The sequence below is a fragment of the Mytilus edulis genome, chromosome 7, assembly GCF_963676685.1.
Source record: "Mytilus edulis chromosome 7, xbMytEdul2.2, whole genome shotgun sequence".
Lineage (NCBI taxonomy): Eukaryota > Metazoa > Mollusca > Bivalvia > Mytilida > Mytilidae > Mytilus > Mytilus edulis.
Window position 1 is genome coordinate 93,202,525 of NC_092350.1, and position 17,640 is coordinate 93,220,164.

At 31.7% G+C, this 17,640-nt stretch overlaps 1 protein-coding gene across 1 annotated transcript in view; it reads left to right on the forward strand.

Moving 5' to 3' along the window:
* LOC139482492 (atrial natriuretic peptide receptor 1-like) overlaps positions 1-17,640 on the forward strand; it is a 63,591-nt gene that overhangs the window by 41,658 nt on the left and 4,293 nt on the right. The window contains exons 15-23 of the mRNA XM_071266402.1: positions 2,903-3,007; positions 4,003-4,074; positions 5,303-5,459; positions 6,474-6,620; positions 7,179-7,362; positions 9,521-9,661; positions 10,724-10,847; positions 12,281-12,349; positions 12,948-13,110. Of these exons, the coding sequence (XP_071122503.1) occupies positions 2,903-3,007; positions 4,003-4,074; positions 5,303-5,459; positions 6,474-6,620; positions 7,179-7,362; positions 9,521-9,661; positions 10,724-10,847; positions 12,281-12,349; positions 12,948-13,110 (1,162 nt within the window). The remainder of the gene's footprint in view (positions 1-2,902; positions 3,008-4,002; positions 4,075-5,302; positions 5,460-6,473; positions 6,621-7,178; positions 7,363-9,520; positions 9,662-10,723; positions 10,848-12,280; positions 12,350-12,947; positions 13,111-17,640) is intronic.

The window sequence follows — 17,640 nt, forward strand, 5'->3', positions numbered from 1 at the left end:
ATGACACTTCATCAACTTAATCAGGTAATTATAACATAGCAAATGACACTTCATCAACTTAATCAGGTAATTATAACATAGTGAATGACACGTCATCAACTTAATCAGGTAATTATAACATAGTAAATGACACGTCATCAACTTAATCAGGTAATTATAACATAGTGAATGACACGTCATCAACTTAATCAGGTAATTATAACATAGTAAATGACACGTCATCAACTTAATCAGGTAATTGTAACATAGTAAATGACACTTCATCAACTTAATCAGGTAATTATAACATAGTAAATGACACGTCATCAAATTAATCAGGTAATTATAACATAGTAAATGACACTTCATCGACTTAATCAGGTAATTATAACATAGTAAATGACACGTCATCAACTTAATCAGGTAATTGTAACATAGTAAATGACACTTCATCAACTGAATCAGGTAATTATAACATAGTAAATGACACTTCATTAACTTAATCAGGTAATTATAACGTAGTAAATGACACTTCATCAACTTAATCAGGTAATTATAACATAGTAAATGACACTTCATCAACTTAATCAGGTAACTATAACGTAGTAAATGACACTTCATCAACTTAATCAGGTAATTGTAACGTAGTAAATGACACTTCATCAACTTAATCAGGTAATTATAACATAGTAAATGACACGTCATCAACTTAATCAGGTAATTGTAACATAGTAAATGACACTTTATTAACTTAATCAGGTAATTATAACGTAGTAAATGACACTTCATCAACTTAATCAGGTAATTGTAACGTAGTAAATGACACTTCATCAACTTAATCAGGTAATTATAACATAGTAAATGACTTTTCATCAACTTAATCAGGTAATTATAACATAGTAAATGACACGTCATTAACTTAATCAGGTAATTATAACATAGTAAATGACTTTTCATCAACTTAATCAGGTAATTATAACATAGTAAATGACACTTCATCAACTTAATCAGGTAATTATAACATAGTGAATGACACTTCATCAACTTAATCAGGTAATTATAAAATAGTGAATGACACTTCATCAACTTAATCAGGTAATTATAACATAGTGAATGACACTTCATCAACTTAATCAGGTAATTATAACATAGTAAATGACACTTCATCAACTTAATCAGGTAATTATAACATAGTGAATGACACTTCATCAACTTAATCAGGTAATTATAACATAGTGAATGACACTTCATCAACTTAATCAGGTAATTATAACATAGTGAATGACACTTCATCAACTTAATCAGGTAATTATAACATAGTGAATGACACTTCATCAACTTAATCAGGTAATTATAACATAGTGAATGACACTTCATCAACTTAATCAGGTAATTATAACATAGTGAATGACACTTCATCAACTTAATCAGGTAAATATAACATAGTGAATGACACTTCATTAACTTAATTAGGTAATTGTAACATAGTGAATGACACTTCATCAACTTAATCAGGTAATTATTACATAGTAAATGACACTTCATCAACTTAATCAGGTAATTGTAACATAGTAAATGACACTTGATCAGGTAATTATAACATAGTAAATGACACTTCATCAACTTAATCAGGTAATTGTAACATAGTAAATGACACTTTATCAACTTAATCAGGTAATTATAACATAGTAAATGACACTTCATCAACTTAATCAGGTAATTGTAACATAGTAAATGACACTTGATCAGGTAATTATAACATAGTAAATGACACTTCATCAACTTAATCAGGTAATTATAACATAGTAAATGACACTTCATTAACTTAATAAGGTAATTATAACATAGTAAATGACACTTCATTAACTTAATCAGGTAATTATAACATAGTAAATGACACTTCATCAACTTAATCAGGTAATTGTAACATAGTAAATGACACTTGATCAGGTAATTATAACATAGTAAATGACACTTCATCAACTTAATCAGGTAATTACAACATAGCAAATGACACTTCATCAACTTAATCAGGTAATTATAACATAGTAAATGACACTTCATCAACTTAATCAGGTAATTATAACATAGTACATGACACTTCATCAACTTAATCAGGTAATTATAACATAGTAAATGACACTTCATCAACTTAATCAGGTAATTGTAACATAGTAAATGACACTTGATCAGGTAATTATAACATAGTAAATGACTTTCATCAACTTAATCAGGTTATTATAACATAGTAAATGACACTTCATCAACTTAATCAGGTAATTATAACATAGTAAATGACTTTCATTAACTTAATCAGGTTATTATAACATAGTAAATGACACTTCATCAACTTAATCAGGTAATTATAACATAGTGAATGACACTTCATCAACTTAATCAGGTAATTATAACATAGTAAATGACACTTCAAATTCATAATACAAATGTTAATTCCGTTATATCAGAATTTAATGAATCATTATACTGAAAGTATTCTTCAGAAGGAACTTTCTATAGAAAAAGACTTTAGAACCAAATCGATATAAATGATAAGTATGACACCAATCTGAGCATAAAATGAGTGTCAACCAAACCCTTAAAGAAAATCATTTGAAAGCGTTTATACAACAAAAAAATTGTATTTACATGTAATCCTAAATAAAATTGTGTGTTCTTATAAATATTGTATAATTGATAAAATTTCATTTCTTTTTTCAAATGTTTGTACTATATTATAACAGTTCTAAATTTGTTTTTCAAACGCAAAAATTTGCAATACCCTATAAAACAGGATAACAGGTCTTTCCGACCATTAAAAAAAGAATATAAAGTAAACGGCATAATTTGGGACCACAAAATGTCCCTTCTTCTTTCTTAATTTAGAGTTTTAATATTTATATATATTCAACATGTATAATTACAGTTAATGGAGTTAAAACAGCAAAATGTATGTGCATTTGTTGGCGCCTCGTTTGATCCTGGAAGGATACTGTTGTTATGGGAGTATTGTCCAAAAGGCAGTATACAGGCAAGTTTTTTTTTAATTGAACTGTTCTAAATTCACTTATTCATCGTGTTGTGCTTCAAAGCTTAATACTGTGGATTCATTTATTTTCGTGGGTACCAATTTTCGTGGATTAAGGAAAACGTGCATGTTCAAAGATATTTAATTTCGTGATTTTGACGAAGTCTGCATACAAGCTTATAGACAATTTTTTATTCGTTGAACATTTAATTGCTTGGTTCATCTGTATCCACGAAAGCCATGAAAATTGTTATCCAACGAATAATAATAAATCAATAGTATGCTTGCTTTGTCAATCAGGACTAAATAAGACTTACAGTTATACTCTTAGCATGCTAGACCCAGGAAGGCAATAGTTGCATATTCTACAATATGCATTGTGTAAATACATGTTTTGACATTCAATTCAAATGTGGTGTAAATTATTTCCCTCAATATTGAAAAGTATAACTGTTTGTTATCCCAAGAACAATAAGTATAACTTTTTGTTATCCCAAGAACAATAAGTATAACTGTTTGTTATCCCAAGAACAATAAGTATAACTGTTTGTTATCCCAAGAACAATGAGTATAACTGTTTGTTATCCCAAGAACAATGAGTATAACTGTTTGTTATCCCAAGAACAATAAGTATAACTGTTTGTTATCCCAAGAACAATAAGTATAACTGTTTGTTATCCCAAGAACAATAAGTATAACTGTTTGTTATCCCAAGAACAATGAGTATAACTGTTTGTTATCCCAAGAACAATGAGTATAACTGTGTGTTACCCCACGAACAATAAGTATAACTGTTTGTTATCCCAAGAACAATGAGTATAACTGTTTGTTATCCCAAGAACAATAAGTATAACTGTTTGTTATCCCAAGAACAATGAGTATAACTGTTTGTTATCCCAAGAACAATAAGTATAACTGTGTGTTATCCCAAGAACAATAAGTATAACTGTTTGTTATCCAAAAAACAATAAGTATGTGATATTTTTGTTTTCTTATAGGATGTAATTTGGAACCAGAATATTAAGTTAGATCAAATGTTCAAGTTTGCATTGAGTCTGGATATAGTGAAGGTAATTATACTCGACTAAAAATGTTAAACGTCAATAAGAATACAACCCATAAACACAAAAGAAAACGTTCATATATATATATATATATATATATATATAATATAAGTATGTCTGAGCCAGTGACAACTCTACAACAGATTTATCCATCGGATCACAAGCAGTGATGGTGATACATGGCTGTGTACATTATGTATATACAACTCATCTAAACATCAACCCAACAATGTTAGATCTGTAAATTTGCGAAAAAAATTACAGATCTAACATTGTTGGGTTGATGTTTAGATGAGTTGTATATATATATATATATATTTGTTACAGGTAATAATTCAAAGAATATAAAAAGTTACATAGAAAATTCAATGTTGTCTATTCTAAACTGGGTGTTCACCTATAAAAGATTTCTATATGCTTGAATTCAGGACCCTGACAGTACCATGACCGTTGTTTTGACATAAAACCGTAGGGTGGGTATTTGTTTCTCCATCTTCATGACGAATAGTTTTCATTCCAGTCCACATAGCATCAAAAATGTTTGTTATTTATTTGATTATTATATTTAGACTGCCTATCAAAGAACTTGAATATCATATCAATAAGTCTAGCATTCCAATGTAACGCCTACATCATTCACGAAATGGGAAATAACAAAACCTCACAATTAGATTCTTCTCCCGTTTGACAAAAAGAGGAACTTCTTTATATTGGATATCTTCACAAATTTTATCATAAAAAACAACATATAACATGATTGTCAAGATATTCAAATAAAAGTCTCCTTAAAAGTAAAATAACTAAAAAACAGAACTCGAAGGAGACTAAGCGGAAAGTCCCTAAGAAAATGGCAAAATCAAAATCTCAAACACATCAAACGAATGGATAATTATTGTCACATTTCCTACTTGGTACAGGCTTTTTCTTATGTAGAAAACGATCAATTAAACCTAGTTTTATAGCTAGCCAAACCTCTCAGTTGTATGACAGTCGCATAAAATTCTTTCAAATTGCTAACGATGCGTTAACAAAACATTGGGATAATCATTGTTCATTCGTTCTAGCCGTCAAATGAAGCTCAATCCATACAAACCTTAACAAATACAAAAAACGAGTAGTATAGGGTTACAAAGACAAAACATATATGTTGATACTGTTTTATAGCTTTATTTAGGCTATATCATAGCAAATAGATAACCATTCATTGATTAATACGTTGATACTGATTATACAGGGATTAGATTTCGTGCATAAAAGTTCTGTACAGTACCATGGTAACCTGAAGAGTACTAACTGTGTGGTAGACAGTCGGTGGACATGTAAGCTGACAGATTTCGGCGTACCAGGAATAAGATACGTCGACAGGAATATACAGGAGGAACCGCATGATAGTAAGACTTTATTCGATTACCGATGGATTCAAAACAATATCATCGAGTCCCGAAAAACTTAAATTAACGAGCCTGTCATTCAGAGGTTATAGTTGGTTCATGTCGGTCGTGTTTGATTTGTTTCTCGTAAATTAAATGATCTAATCTAGAACGTTAATAGTTTTCTAGATTGCACAATTACTCATTTTCTATCATACCACATCTCTTTATTTGTTTTATCATATTCAATTCAGTCCAGTGTATATTAAATTGATCTTCGAGTGAAGTGTACAGTAAGGTGATGACGATACTGACGTTTTATAAGATTATGATAAGCAAAGACAAAATTTCAAAGAATTAAAGGTTTCAGAGCCTGTCTTTTATTCTATATCTAATCAAAAGATTAACCTTAGACAATTTTGTTTTAATCCTAACACTTTTATATCTAACAAAAAAGTTAACCGAAGACAATTTTGGTTTAATCCTAACACTTTTATATATCGAATTTTAAGGTTAACCTAAGACAATTTTTATGCCCCACCTACGATAGTAGAGGGGCATTATGTTTTCTGGTCTGTGGCTCCGTTCGTTCGTTCGTCCGTCCGTCTGTGCGTCCGTTCAGGTTAAAGTTTTTGGTCAAGATAGTTTTTGATGAAGCTGAAGTCCAATCAACTTGAAACTTAGTACACGTGTTGCTTATCATATGATCTTTCTAATTTTAAAGCCAAATTAGACTTTTGACCCCAATTTCAGGGTCCACTGAACATAGAAAATGAAAGTTGGAGTTTCAGGTTAAAGTTTTTGGTCAAGGTAGTTTTTGATAAAATTGAAGTCCAATCAACTTGAAACTTAGTACATATGTTCCCTATAGTATAATCTTTCTTATTTTAATGCCAAATTAGATTATTACCCAATTTCACGGTCCGTGGAACATGGAAAAGGATAGTGCGAGTGGGGCATCCGTGTACTTTGGACACATTCTTGTTTTTTATCCTAACATTTCTTTACTAAATCAATATATATTTCTTTTTGTAGAATTACTTTGGACTGCTCCAGAGGTCCTGAGAAATGAAAAGGTTTTAGATGAACAGAAAGCCGATTTATTCTCTCTAGGAATCATACTGAAGGAAGTGTTCACACGTTCTGGACCATACACTGAATTTCCATTTCTGCAGCCATCAGGTACAAAACCTAACCCTAACCCTTACCATAACCTTACTTCCCGAGTTTAATTTTCCATATAGTTCGATATTTTTGTTATTTCAACTAACACATCAAACGAATGGACAACCACTGTCATATTTTCACTTGGCACAGGCATTTGCTTATGTTAAAAATATTGATTAAACCTGATTTAATAGCTAGTGGAGTAAACGTAAATTAAACGTCAACTTTTACGTTGTTTTGTGAACAGGAAAAAATTCGGCAAACTGTATTTTCAATTTATTAATTTTAAACTGTGAATGGTGGATGTATTCTACAACATAGTTATTTCATCGATAATGTTTGAAATCATTGTGTCATGGTCAATGTTTGTTTATACATCTGTTTGTTTTTATTGGGTTTAAGATATTAACATAACGTTGACTGCTGTATCCCTACTTTTGACATTTTTACCTATTATTACTGTTTGTTTTGTTTACACTTTGTTGTCAATATAATGAAATTTTATACGTTTGTCATACAATTGAAAGGTTTAGCTAGCTATAAAACCAGGTTTAATCAACCGTTTTCTTTCAGATATTATAGAAAAGGTCCGAGAAGTTCCAGATGGTCCTGTTTTCAGGCCTTTGATAACAGTTGATTTTCGCAAACAAAATCCAGATTTGTTTGGTGTAATCGACGAATTATGGAACGACGATCCACTACACAGACCCTCTGCCTCTAGAGCATATAAAGTTTTACATCGAATTAACCCGTCCAAGTAAGTACACCTGCTTTAAGAGCATTTAACGTTGCTATGGGAAAACAACATATATTAGTATCTTTTATTAATACCCTAGATTAAGAATGTCTTTAACATAAACAAATACCTGACTGCACAGTTAGGTTATCTCACTGATATATAAATGTTGAAAAATAGATAATTTTTAATAGAATACATTTCAATGAAGTCTGGCACACCCTTTTTACACTTCGAGATATATATTAACCGAACAAAATGGCAAAGACAATGGCTTAGACAACAAAAACCTTTTTGAACAGTTAACAATTGAATACAAGAAAAATAAAAATTACTCTTAAACAAGATAACATAACTTTTTAGGCCAAAGCTAATGATATTTTGAGTGAATCAAAAGATCGAGTATTAGAAAAAATTATATGATTACTGCATCTTTAAGCATAAATTCTTATAAGTACTTCGTTACCACAATGTTGTGTTGTTTTCTCTCAAACTAAATACAACCTAATAGACTTACAACGGAGTCTGTACTTATATGCGCAACAAAACGAGCGGGATCTGCTTACTAGTAGTGCCCATGATGTCACCCTTTAGTTTGGTGTGTGTTGGTCAGTGTTTCGGTTTTCTATGGTGTGAGTTGGTCAGTGTTTCGGTTTTCTATGGTGTGTGTTGCTCAGTGTTTCGGTTTTCTATGGTGTGTTGCTCAGTGTTTCGGTTTTCAATGGTGTGTGTTGGTCAGTGTTTCGGTTTTCTATGGTGTGTGTTGGTCAGTGTTTCGGTTTTCTATGGTGTGTGTTGGTCAGTGTTTCGGTTTTCTATGGTGTGTGTCGCTCAGTGTTTCGGTTTTCTATGGTGTGTGTTGGTCAGTGTTTCGGTTTTCTATGGTGTGTGTTGGTCAGTGTTTCGGTTTTCTATGGTGTGTGTTGGTCAGTGTTTCGGTTTTCTATGGTGTGTGTCGCTCAGTGTTTCGGTTTTCTATGGTGTGTGTTGGTCAGTGTTTCGGTTTTGTATGGTGTGTGTTGGTCAGTGTTTCGGTTTTGTATGGTGTGTGTTGGTCAGTGTTTCGGTTTTGTATGGTGTGTGTTGGTCAGTGTTTCGGTGTGTGTTGGTCAGTGTTTCGGTTTTGTATGGTGTGTGTTGGTCAGTGTTTCGGTGTGTGTTGGTCAGTGTTTCGGTTTTGTATGGTGTGTGTTGGTCAGTGTTTCGGTTTTGTATGGTGTGTGTCGCTCAGTGTTTCGGTTTTGTATGGTGTGTGTTGCTCAGTGTTTCGGTTTTGTATGGTGTGTGTTGGTCAGTGTTTCGGTTTTGTATGGTGTGTGTTGGTCAGTGTTTCGGTTTTCTATGGTGTGTGTCGCTCAGTGTTTCGGTTTTGTATGGTGTGTGTTGGTCAGTGTTTCGGTTTTGTATGGTGTGTGTTGCTCAGTGTTTCGGTTTTCTATGGTGTGTGTTGGTCAGTGTTTCGGTTTTGTATGGTGTGTGTTGCTCAGTGTTTCGGTTTTCTATGGTGTGTGTCGCTCAGTGTTTCGGTTTTGTATGGTGTGTGTTGCTCAGTGTTTCGGTTTTGTATGGTGTGTGTTGGTCAGTGTTTCGGTTTTCTATGGTGTGTGTTGCTCAGTGTTTCGGTTTTCTATGGTGTGTGTTGGTCAGTGTTTCGGTTTTCTATGGTGTGTGTTGGTCAGTGTTTCGGTTTCGGTTTTCTATGGTGTGTGTTGGTCAGTGTTTCGGTTTTGTATGGTGTGTGTTGGTCAGTGTTTCGGTTTTGTATGGTGTGTGTTGGTCAGTGTTTCGGTTTTGTATGGTGTGTGTTGTAAAATGTTGTTTGTCTGTTGGTTGTTTTTCGTTTGATAACATGGCGTATGAGTTTGAATATCCCTCTGGTATCCTCCTCTCTCCTTTATAACCATGGCGTTGTCAGTTTGTAATTTACTTTAGAGTTTGGATATCCCTCTGGTATCCTCCCCTCTCCTTTATAACCATGGCGTTGTCAGTTTGTAATTTACTTTTGAGTTTGAATATCCCTCTGGTATCCTCTGATCTCCTTCATTGCCATGGCGTTGCAAGTTTGTCATCGAACTAGGAGTTATATCCATCTGGTATCTTATGCCCCTCTATTATAATGTTATCTTCCTCTAAAAGCTTTTTACTTTGAGTTAAGTTAATAATATTTTGTTTTTTTCAGAAATTTAACCATGATAGACAATATGATTGCAATCTTAGAAAAGTATGCTAACCATTTAGAGGACCTTGTAGCAGAGCGGACAAGTGAACTAGATGCTGAAAAGAAAAAAACGGAAAATCTTTTATATAGAATGTTACCACGGTAAAAATCTTTCTGAATTTTTTGTGTAAGGAACAAAACAATAGGAAATATGGTGGGATTTTAAATAAGACAACTACCAGCAAAAGCCCGAAAGAAAATGATGTACATAATAATAGGTTATCCGTAAGGTCTACTACAATAAGCAAATAAGCAAAACACATCCTTACTGTTTACAAAATTTTGATTTTTTTTAAATTCTAAGGCTTTTCTAACTCAGGCATAGACTACCTTAGCTGTATTTGCAGAACTTTTAGGAATTTTGTCCGTACTACTTATCAACTTCGTACTTTATTTGGCCCTTTTAACTTTTTGGATTCGAGCGTCACTGATGAGTCTTTTGTAGACGAAACGCGCGTCTGGCGTATATACAAAGTTTAGTGCTGGTATCTATGATGAGTTTATTTACAGCAGCTTTAAAAGGTTTGATGAAGACAAGATGTGAAATATCGAAAGGAAAAACCAAATGCTTATGATTACGCAAAGGTGTCGTAAAAATGTATTTGAACTAGTATAGCAACTTAAAAAAAATATTAAGACAAATAGTAGAAAAATATGTTTTCAGTAACATATCTAAATATAAATGAAGATATTTTTAAAAAGAATTTTGTTGGTGCAGCTTTGCACTTTTCCTTCAAATGTTCAGCCTTTAAGCAACTCTAAAAGATACAATTCAAAAATAAGTTGTTTGAATAATTTTGACACCTATATTTTTGAACTTTATGAAATACTCAGGCTTTTCTACCTCAGGCATAGATTACCTTAGCTGTATTTGGCAAATGTTTTAGGAATTTTGGTCCCTAATGCTCTTCAAATTCGTACTTTTTTTTTGTATTTTTAAATTTTTTTAGGATTCGAGCGTCACTAATGAGTCTTTTGTAGACGAAACGCGAGTATATACTTAATTTAGACCTGGTATCTATGATGAGTTTTACATCTTTTAAAGTGATCTGACAACCATTGGTGACTTAATAACCACAGCATATATAGATTACAGCTATTAACGATAGGGAAAGTCTCGTACTTGAGGTTCCCATTTATATTTGTAGTTTCATATCTTCACAGGTCAGTGGCTGAGGATTTAAAGGCAGGAAAACAAGTAAAGGCTGAACAATTTGATGAGGCGACAATCTATTTCTCTGACATCGTTGGCTTTACGACTATTTGTGCGAGCAGTACACCTATTGAGGTAATATGAAGTCTATGTAGAAGTCTTTGGCAAAAGATAATAAAAGGACATGAAAAATATATTTACTCTTCAAATAATAATTACTCTTTTTTATTTCGTGTATCCGACGCTCTTTTGCCGATTTACCTTCACAGTTACAAGCCTATCACTTGCACCTTTTCGTGTAATGGAAAGTGATTAGATGCAAGTTTCGTAGCTTTACTGTTATCAATGAATTCCCTTCCTAATGTATTCCGATTAATGGATAATTTGACCATTTCAAAAACAGTATAGCTATTGATAAAATTGAGAATGGAAATGGGGTATGTGTCAAAGAGACAACTCCCGACCAAAGAGCAGATAACAACTGAAGGCCTTCAATGGGTCTTCAATGCAGCGAGAAAATCCCACACCAGCAGGCCCCTAACTCCTAAACAAAAATGTGTACCAGTTCAGTGATAATGGACCTCATACTAAGATCCGAAATATACAAAAGAAACTAAAACTAAAAATCATAGACGACTAACAAAGGCCAGAGGTTCCAGACTTGGTACAGGCGCAAAAATGAGTATAAATAAAATAATAACTCGTCGATGTTACAGTTACAAAACGACATACAAAACGGTGAAACACCCCGTTAGGACACGATAGGTTTTCTTCAGGAGTAGACACATGTCTATAAAGTACTGTTGCTTGGCCTTTTTTACATTTTTGGATTCGAGCGTCACTGATGAGTCTTTTTGTAGACGAAACGCGCGTCTGGCGTATATACAAAATTTAGTCCTGGTATCTATGATGAGTTTATTTTATGGTTATAATGGATCTGGAAAAAATGAATAAAGACAATCAAGGGGTAGTTAGCTTCAATAAAGAATCCTCTAAATGACAATAAAATAAATAAATAATATTTTTATTATTTTCATTTCTAAATATAAACATAGTAAAATTAATGGCCATTTGAGTAAGAATCTGTTTCCGGTTTATTCTTTGATGAACTATTTAGATTTGACCTGATTATTTGAGGAAACTATCTGATAAACAATAATATAAGTTGGAGATCACTTTAAAAGTGTTGACTTTTACAAATCTTGAACATAAATGAAATCAATTACATAAGATGCATAAAGCAACGGAAATCAACTTTGTGTATTTATGTAAACGATAATACTTGTTAACAAATAAATAAATAACAAACGAGAGTCATTTAGTCACCATACGGTAAAAAGGTAAAGTAATGGAAACAAAAAAAATCTCTTTAGTCAGGTGACTTTATAAAATGGTGTAACAATAAAAACAAAATACAAGTACAATTATATTGAAAATATTCACGAATGCTCGCAGTTACTTACAAAAAGCTCAATAATGCTTCATTTGTTACTGATACTGTTTCATTCTAAGGATCATTTTGACGGGAAATTGTGCAGGGAATGATCAGTCTGTTTTATATATTCCAGGTTGTTAATTTGTTGAACAGTCTATACACTTTATTTGATGATATCATCACACGTTATGACGTGTACAAGGTAAACATAACACATTTTTTATTACATCGTCACACATGATGACTTCTACAGAGTACACATAACACATAATGACTTATAAACGTAACAATAACACGTAATTTGATGACATCATCACACAGAATGACGAATACACCTTATTTGGTGACATCATCACACAGGATGACAAAAACAATGTAAAATAACACATCATTTGATGACATCATCACACATCATGACGTATACTATGTAACAATAACACTTTAAAATACTTATAAACGTTAACATGACAATCATAATACATTATTACATGGCATGTAAGGAAGATACATAAATTATATGTAACATGAGAATTTAACACTCCATCTGTTTAAAATATGTGAACCTTTTCTGTTTACCGGTAGAAATATCAGTTTTATTCAAATCGAAACAATCATCGGACTTTGAGTATATAATATGATATTTTAACTCGTTGGTCAATAGTATAAGTACAGAAATGACTTAAAAATCTAATTCAATATTAATCAGTTATGATACAGTTTCAATAACTGATATAGGACATATTAACATTATAAACATCACAATCGTTCAAACGTGAACAACAATACACTCAATATTTAAGGTGGAAACTATTGGAGATGCATACATGTTGGCAAGTGGATTACCAAAACGGAATGGTTCTCGTCATATACGGGAAATCGCTGACTGTGCTCTTAACATACTGGAATCTATAACAACATTTTATATACCTCATCAACAGAACCAGACAGTCAGAATACGTATAGGTCAGTACTTGTTTGAGTCACTACTATAACCAAACAGTGACAAAACCTATAATGGTTTACTTTTAGAAATTTTTATTTGAATGGAGAGTTGTCTCATTGGCACTCACACCACATCTTTCTATATCTATGTAAAGATAAATATTTCTTTTTGTCACTACCATCATCTAACAGTTACAATACGTAAAGGTGAATCTTTCTTTTTGTCACTACCATCATCTAACAGTTACAATACGTAAAGGTAAATATTTCTTTTTGTCACTACCATCATCTAACAGTTACAATACGTAAAGGTAAATATTTCTTTTTGTCACTACCATCATCTAACACTTACAATACGTAAAGGTAAATATTTCTTTTTGTCACTACCATCATCTAACAGTTACAATACGTAAAGGTAAATCTTTCTTTTGTCACAACCATCATCTAACAGTTACAATACGTAAAGGTAAATCTTTCTTTTTTGTCACTACCATCATCTAACAGTTACAATACGTAAAGGTAAATCTTTCTTTTTGTCACTACTTTCATCTAACAGTTAAAATATGTAAAGGTAAATCTTTTTTTTTGTCACTACCATTATCTAACAGTTACAATACGTAAAGGTAAATCTTTCTTTTTGTCACTACCATTATCTAACAGTTACAATACGTAAAGGTAAATCTTTCTTTGTGTCACTACCATCATCTAACAGTTACAATACGTATAGGTAAATCTTTCTTTTTGTCACAACCATCATCTAACAGTTACAATACGTAAAGGTAAATCTTTCTTTGTGTTACTACCATCATCTAACAGTTACAATACGTAAAGGTAAATCTTTCTTTTTGTTACTACCATCATCTAAGAGTTACAATACGTAAAGGTAAATCTTTCTTTTTGTCACTACCATCACCTAACACTTACAATACGTAAAGGTAGATCTTTCTTTTTGTCACTACCATCATCTAACAGTTACAATACGTAAAGGTAAATCTTTCTTTGTGTTACTACCATCATCTAACAGTTACAATACGTAAAGGTAAATCTTTCTTTTTGTTACTACCATCATCTAAGAGTTACAATACGTAAAGGTAAATCTTTCTTTTTGTCACTACCATCACCTAACACTTACAATACGTAAAGGTAGATCTTTCTTTTTGTCACTACCATCATCTAACAGTTACAATACGTAAAGGTAAATCTTTCTTTTGTCACAACCATCATCAGACAGTTACAATACGTAAAAGTAAATATTTCTTTTTGTCACTACCATCATCTAACACTTACAATACGTAAAGGTAAATATTTCTTTTTGTCACTACCATCATCTAACAGTTACAATACGTAAAGGTAAATCTTTCTTTTGTCACAACCATCATCTAACAGTTACAATACGTAAAGGTAAATCTTTCTTTTTTGTCACTACCATCATCTAACAGTTACAATACGTAAAGGTAAATCTTTCTTTTTGTCACTACTTTCATCTAACAGTTAAAATATGTAAAGGTAAATCTTTTTTTTTGTCACTACCATTATCTAACAGTTACAATACGTAAAGGTAAATCTTTCTTTTTGTCACTACCATTATCTAACAGTTACAATACGTAAAGGTAAATCTTTCTTTGTGTCACTACCATCATCTAACAGTTACAATACGTATAGGTAAATCTTTCTTTTTGTCACAACCATCATCTAACAGTTACAATACGTAAAGGTAAATCTTTCTTTGTGTTACTACCATCATCTAACAGTTACAATACGTAAAGGTAAATCTTTCTTTTTGTTACTACCATCATCTAAGAGTTACAATACGTAAAGGTAAATCTTTCTTTTTGTCACTACCATCACCTAACACTTACAATACGTAAAGGTAGATCTTTCTTTTTGTCACTACCATCATCTAACAGTTACAATACGTAAAGGTAAATCTTTCTTTTGTCACAACCATCATCAGACAGTTACAATACGTAAAAGTAAATCTTTCATTTTGTCACAACCATCATCTAACAGTTACAATACGTAAAGGTAAATCTTTCTTTTTGTCACTACCATCATCTAATAGTTACAATACGTAAAGGTAAATCTCTCTTGTTTGTCACTACCATCATTTAACAGTTACAATACCTAAAGGTAAATCTTTCTTTTTGTCACTACCATCATCTAACAGTTACAATACGTAAAGGTAAATCTTTCTTTTTGTCACAACCATCATCTAACAGTTACAATACGTAAAGGTAAATATTTCTTTGTGTCACTACCATCATCTAACAGTTATAATACACAAAGGTAAATTTTTCTTTTTGTCACTACCATCATCTAACAGTTACAATACGTAAAGGTAAATCTTTCTTTTTGTCACAACCATCATCTAACAGTTACAATACGTAAAGGTAAATATTTCTTGTTTGACACTACCATCATCTAACAGTTACAATGGGTAAAGGTAAATCTTTCTTTTTGTCACTACCATCATCTAACAGTTACAATACGTAAAGGTAAATCTTTCTTTTTGTCACAACCATCATCTAACAGTTACAATACGTAAAGGTAAATCTTTCTTTTTGTCACTACCATCATCTAATAGTTACAATACGTAAAGGTAAATCTTTCTTTTTGTCACTACCATCATCTAACAGTTACAATACGTAAAGGTAAATCTTTCTTTTTGTTACTACCATCATCTAATAGTTACAATACGTAAAGGAAAATCTTTCTTTTTGTCACAACCATCATCTAACAGTTACAATACGTAAAAGTAAATCTTTCTTTTTGTCACTACAATCAACTTACAGTTATAATACGTAAAGGTAAATCTTTCTTGTTTGTCACTACCATCATCTAACAGTTACAATATGTAAAGGTAAATCTTTCTTTGTGTCACTACCATCATCTAACAGTTACAATACGTAAAGGTAAATATTTCTTTTTGTCACTACCATCATCTAACACTTACAATACGTAAAGGTAAATCTTTCTTTTTTGTCACTACCATCATCTAACAGTTACAATACGTAAAGGTAAATCTTTCTTTTTGTCACTACTATCATCTAACAGTTAAAATATGTAAAGGTAAATCTTTTTTTTTGTCACTACCATTATCTAACAGTTACAATACGTAAAGGTAAATCTTTCTTTTTGTCACTACCATTATCTAACAGTTACAATACGTAAAGGTAAATCTTTCTTTGTGTCACTACCATCATCTAACAGTTACAATACGTATAGGTAAATCTTTCTTTTTGTCACAACCATCATCTAACAGTTACAATACGTAAAGGTAAATCTTTCTTTGTGTTACTACCATCATCTAACAGTTACAATACGTAAAGGTAAATCTTTCTTTTTGTTACTACCATCATCTAACAGTTACAATGGGTAAAGGTAAATCTTTCTTTTTGTCACTACCATCATCTAACAGTTACAATACGTAAAGGTAAATCTTTCTTTGTGTTACTACCATCATCTAACAGTTACAATACGTAAAGGTAAATCTTTCTTTTTGTTACTACCATCATCTAAGAGTTACAATACGTAAAGGTAAATCTTTCTTTTTGTCACAACCATCATCTAACAGTTACAATACGTAAAGGTAAATCTTTCTTTTTGTCACTACCATCATCTAATAGTTACAATACGTAAAGGTAAATCTCTCTTGTTTGTCACTACCATCATTTAACAGTTACAACACCTAAAGGTAAATCTTTCTTTTTGTCACTACCATCATCTAACAGTTACAATACGTAAAGGTAAATCTTTCTTTTTGTCACAACCATCATCTAACAGTTACAATACGTAAAGGTAAATATTTCTTTGTGTCACTACCATCATCTAACAGTTATAATACACAAAGGTAAATTTTTCTTTTTGTCACTACCATCATCTAACAGTTACAATACGTAAAGGTAAATCTTTCTTTTTGTCACAACCATCATCTAACAGTTACAATACGTAAAGGTAAATATTTCTTGTTTGTCACTACCATCATCTAACAGTTACAATGGGTAAAGGTAAATCTTTCTTTTTGTCACTACCATCATCTAACAGTTACAATACGTAAAGGTAAATCTTTCTTTTTGTCACAACCATCATCTAACAGTTACAATACGTAAAGGTAAATCTTTCTTTTTGTCACTACCATCATCTAATAGTTACAATACGTAAAGGTAAATCTTTCTTTTTGTCACTACCATCATCTAACAGTTACAATACGTAAAGGTAAATCTTTCTTTTTGTTACTACCATCATCTAATAGTTACAATACGTAAAGGAAAATCTTTCTTTTTGTCACAACCATCATCTAACAGTTACAATACGTAAAAGTAAATCTTTCTTTTTGTCACTACAATCAACTTACAGTTATAATACGTAAAGGTAAATCTTTCTTGTTTGTAACTACCATCATCTAACAGTTACAATATGTAAAGGTAAATCTTTCTTTGTGTCACTACCATCATCTAACAGTTACAATACGTAAAGGTAAATATTTCTTTTTGTCACTACCATCATCTAACACTTACAATACGTAAAGGTAAATATTTCTTTTTGTCACTA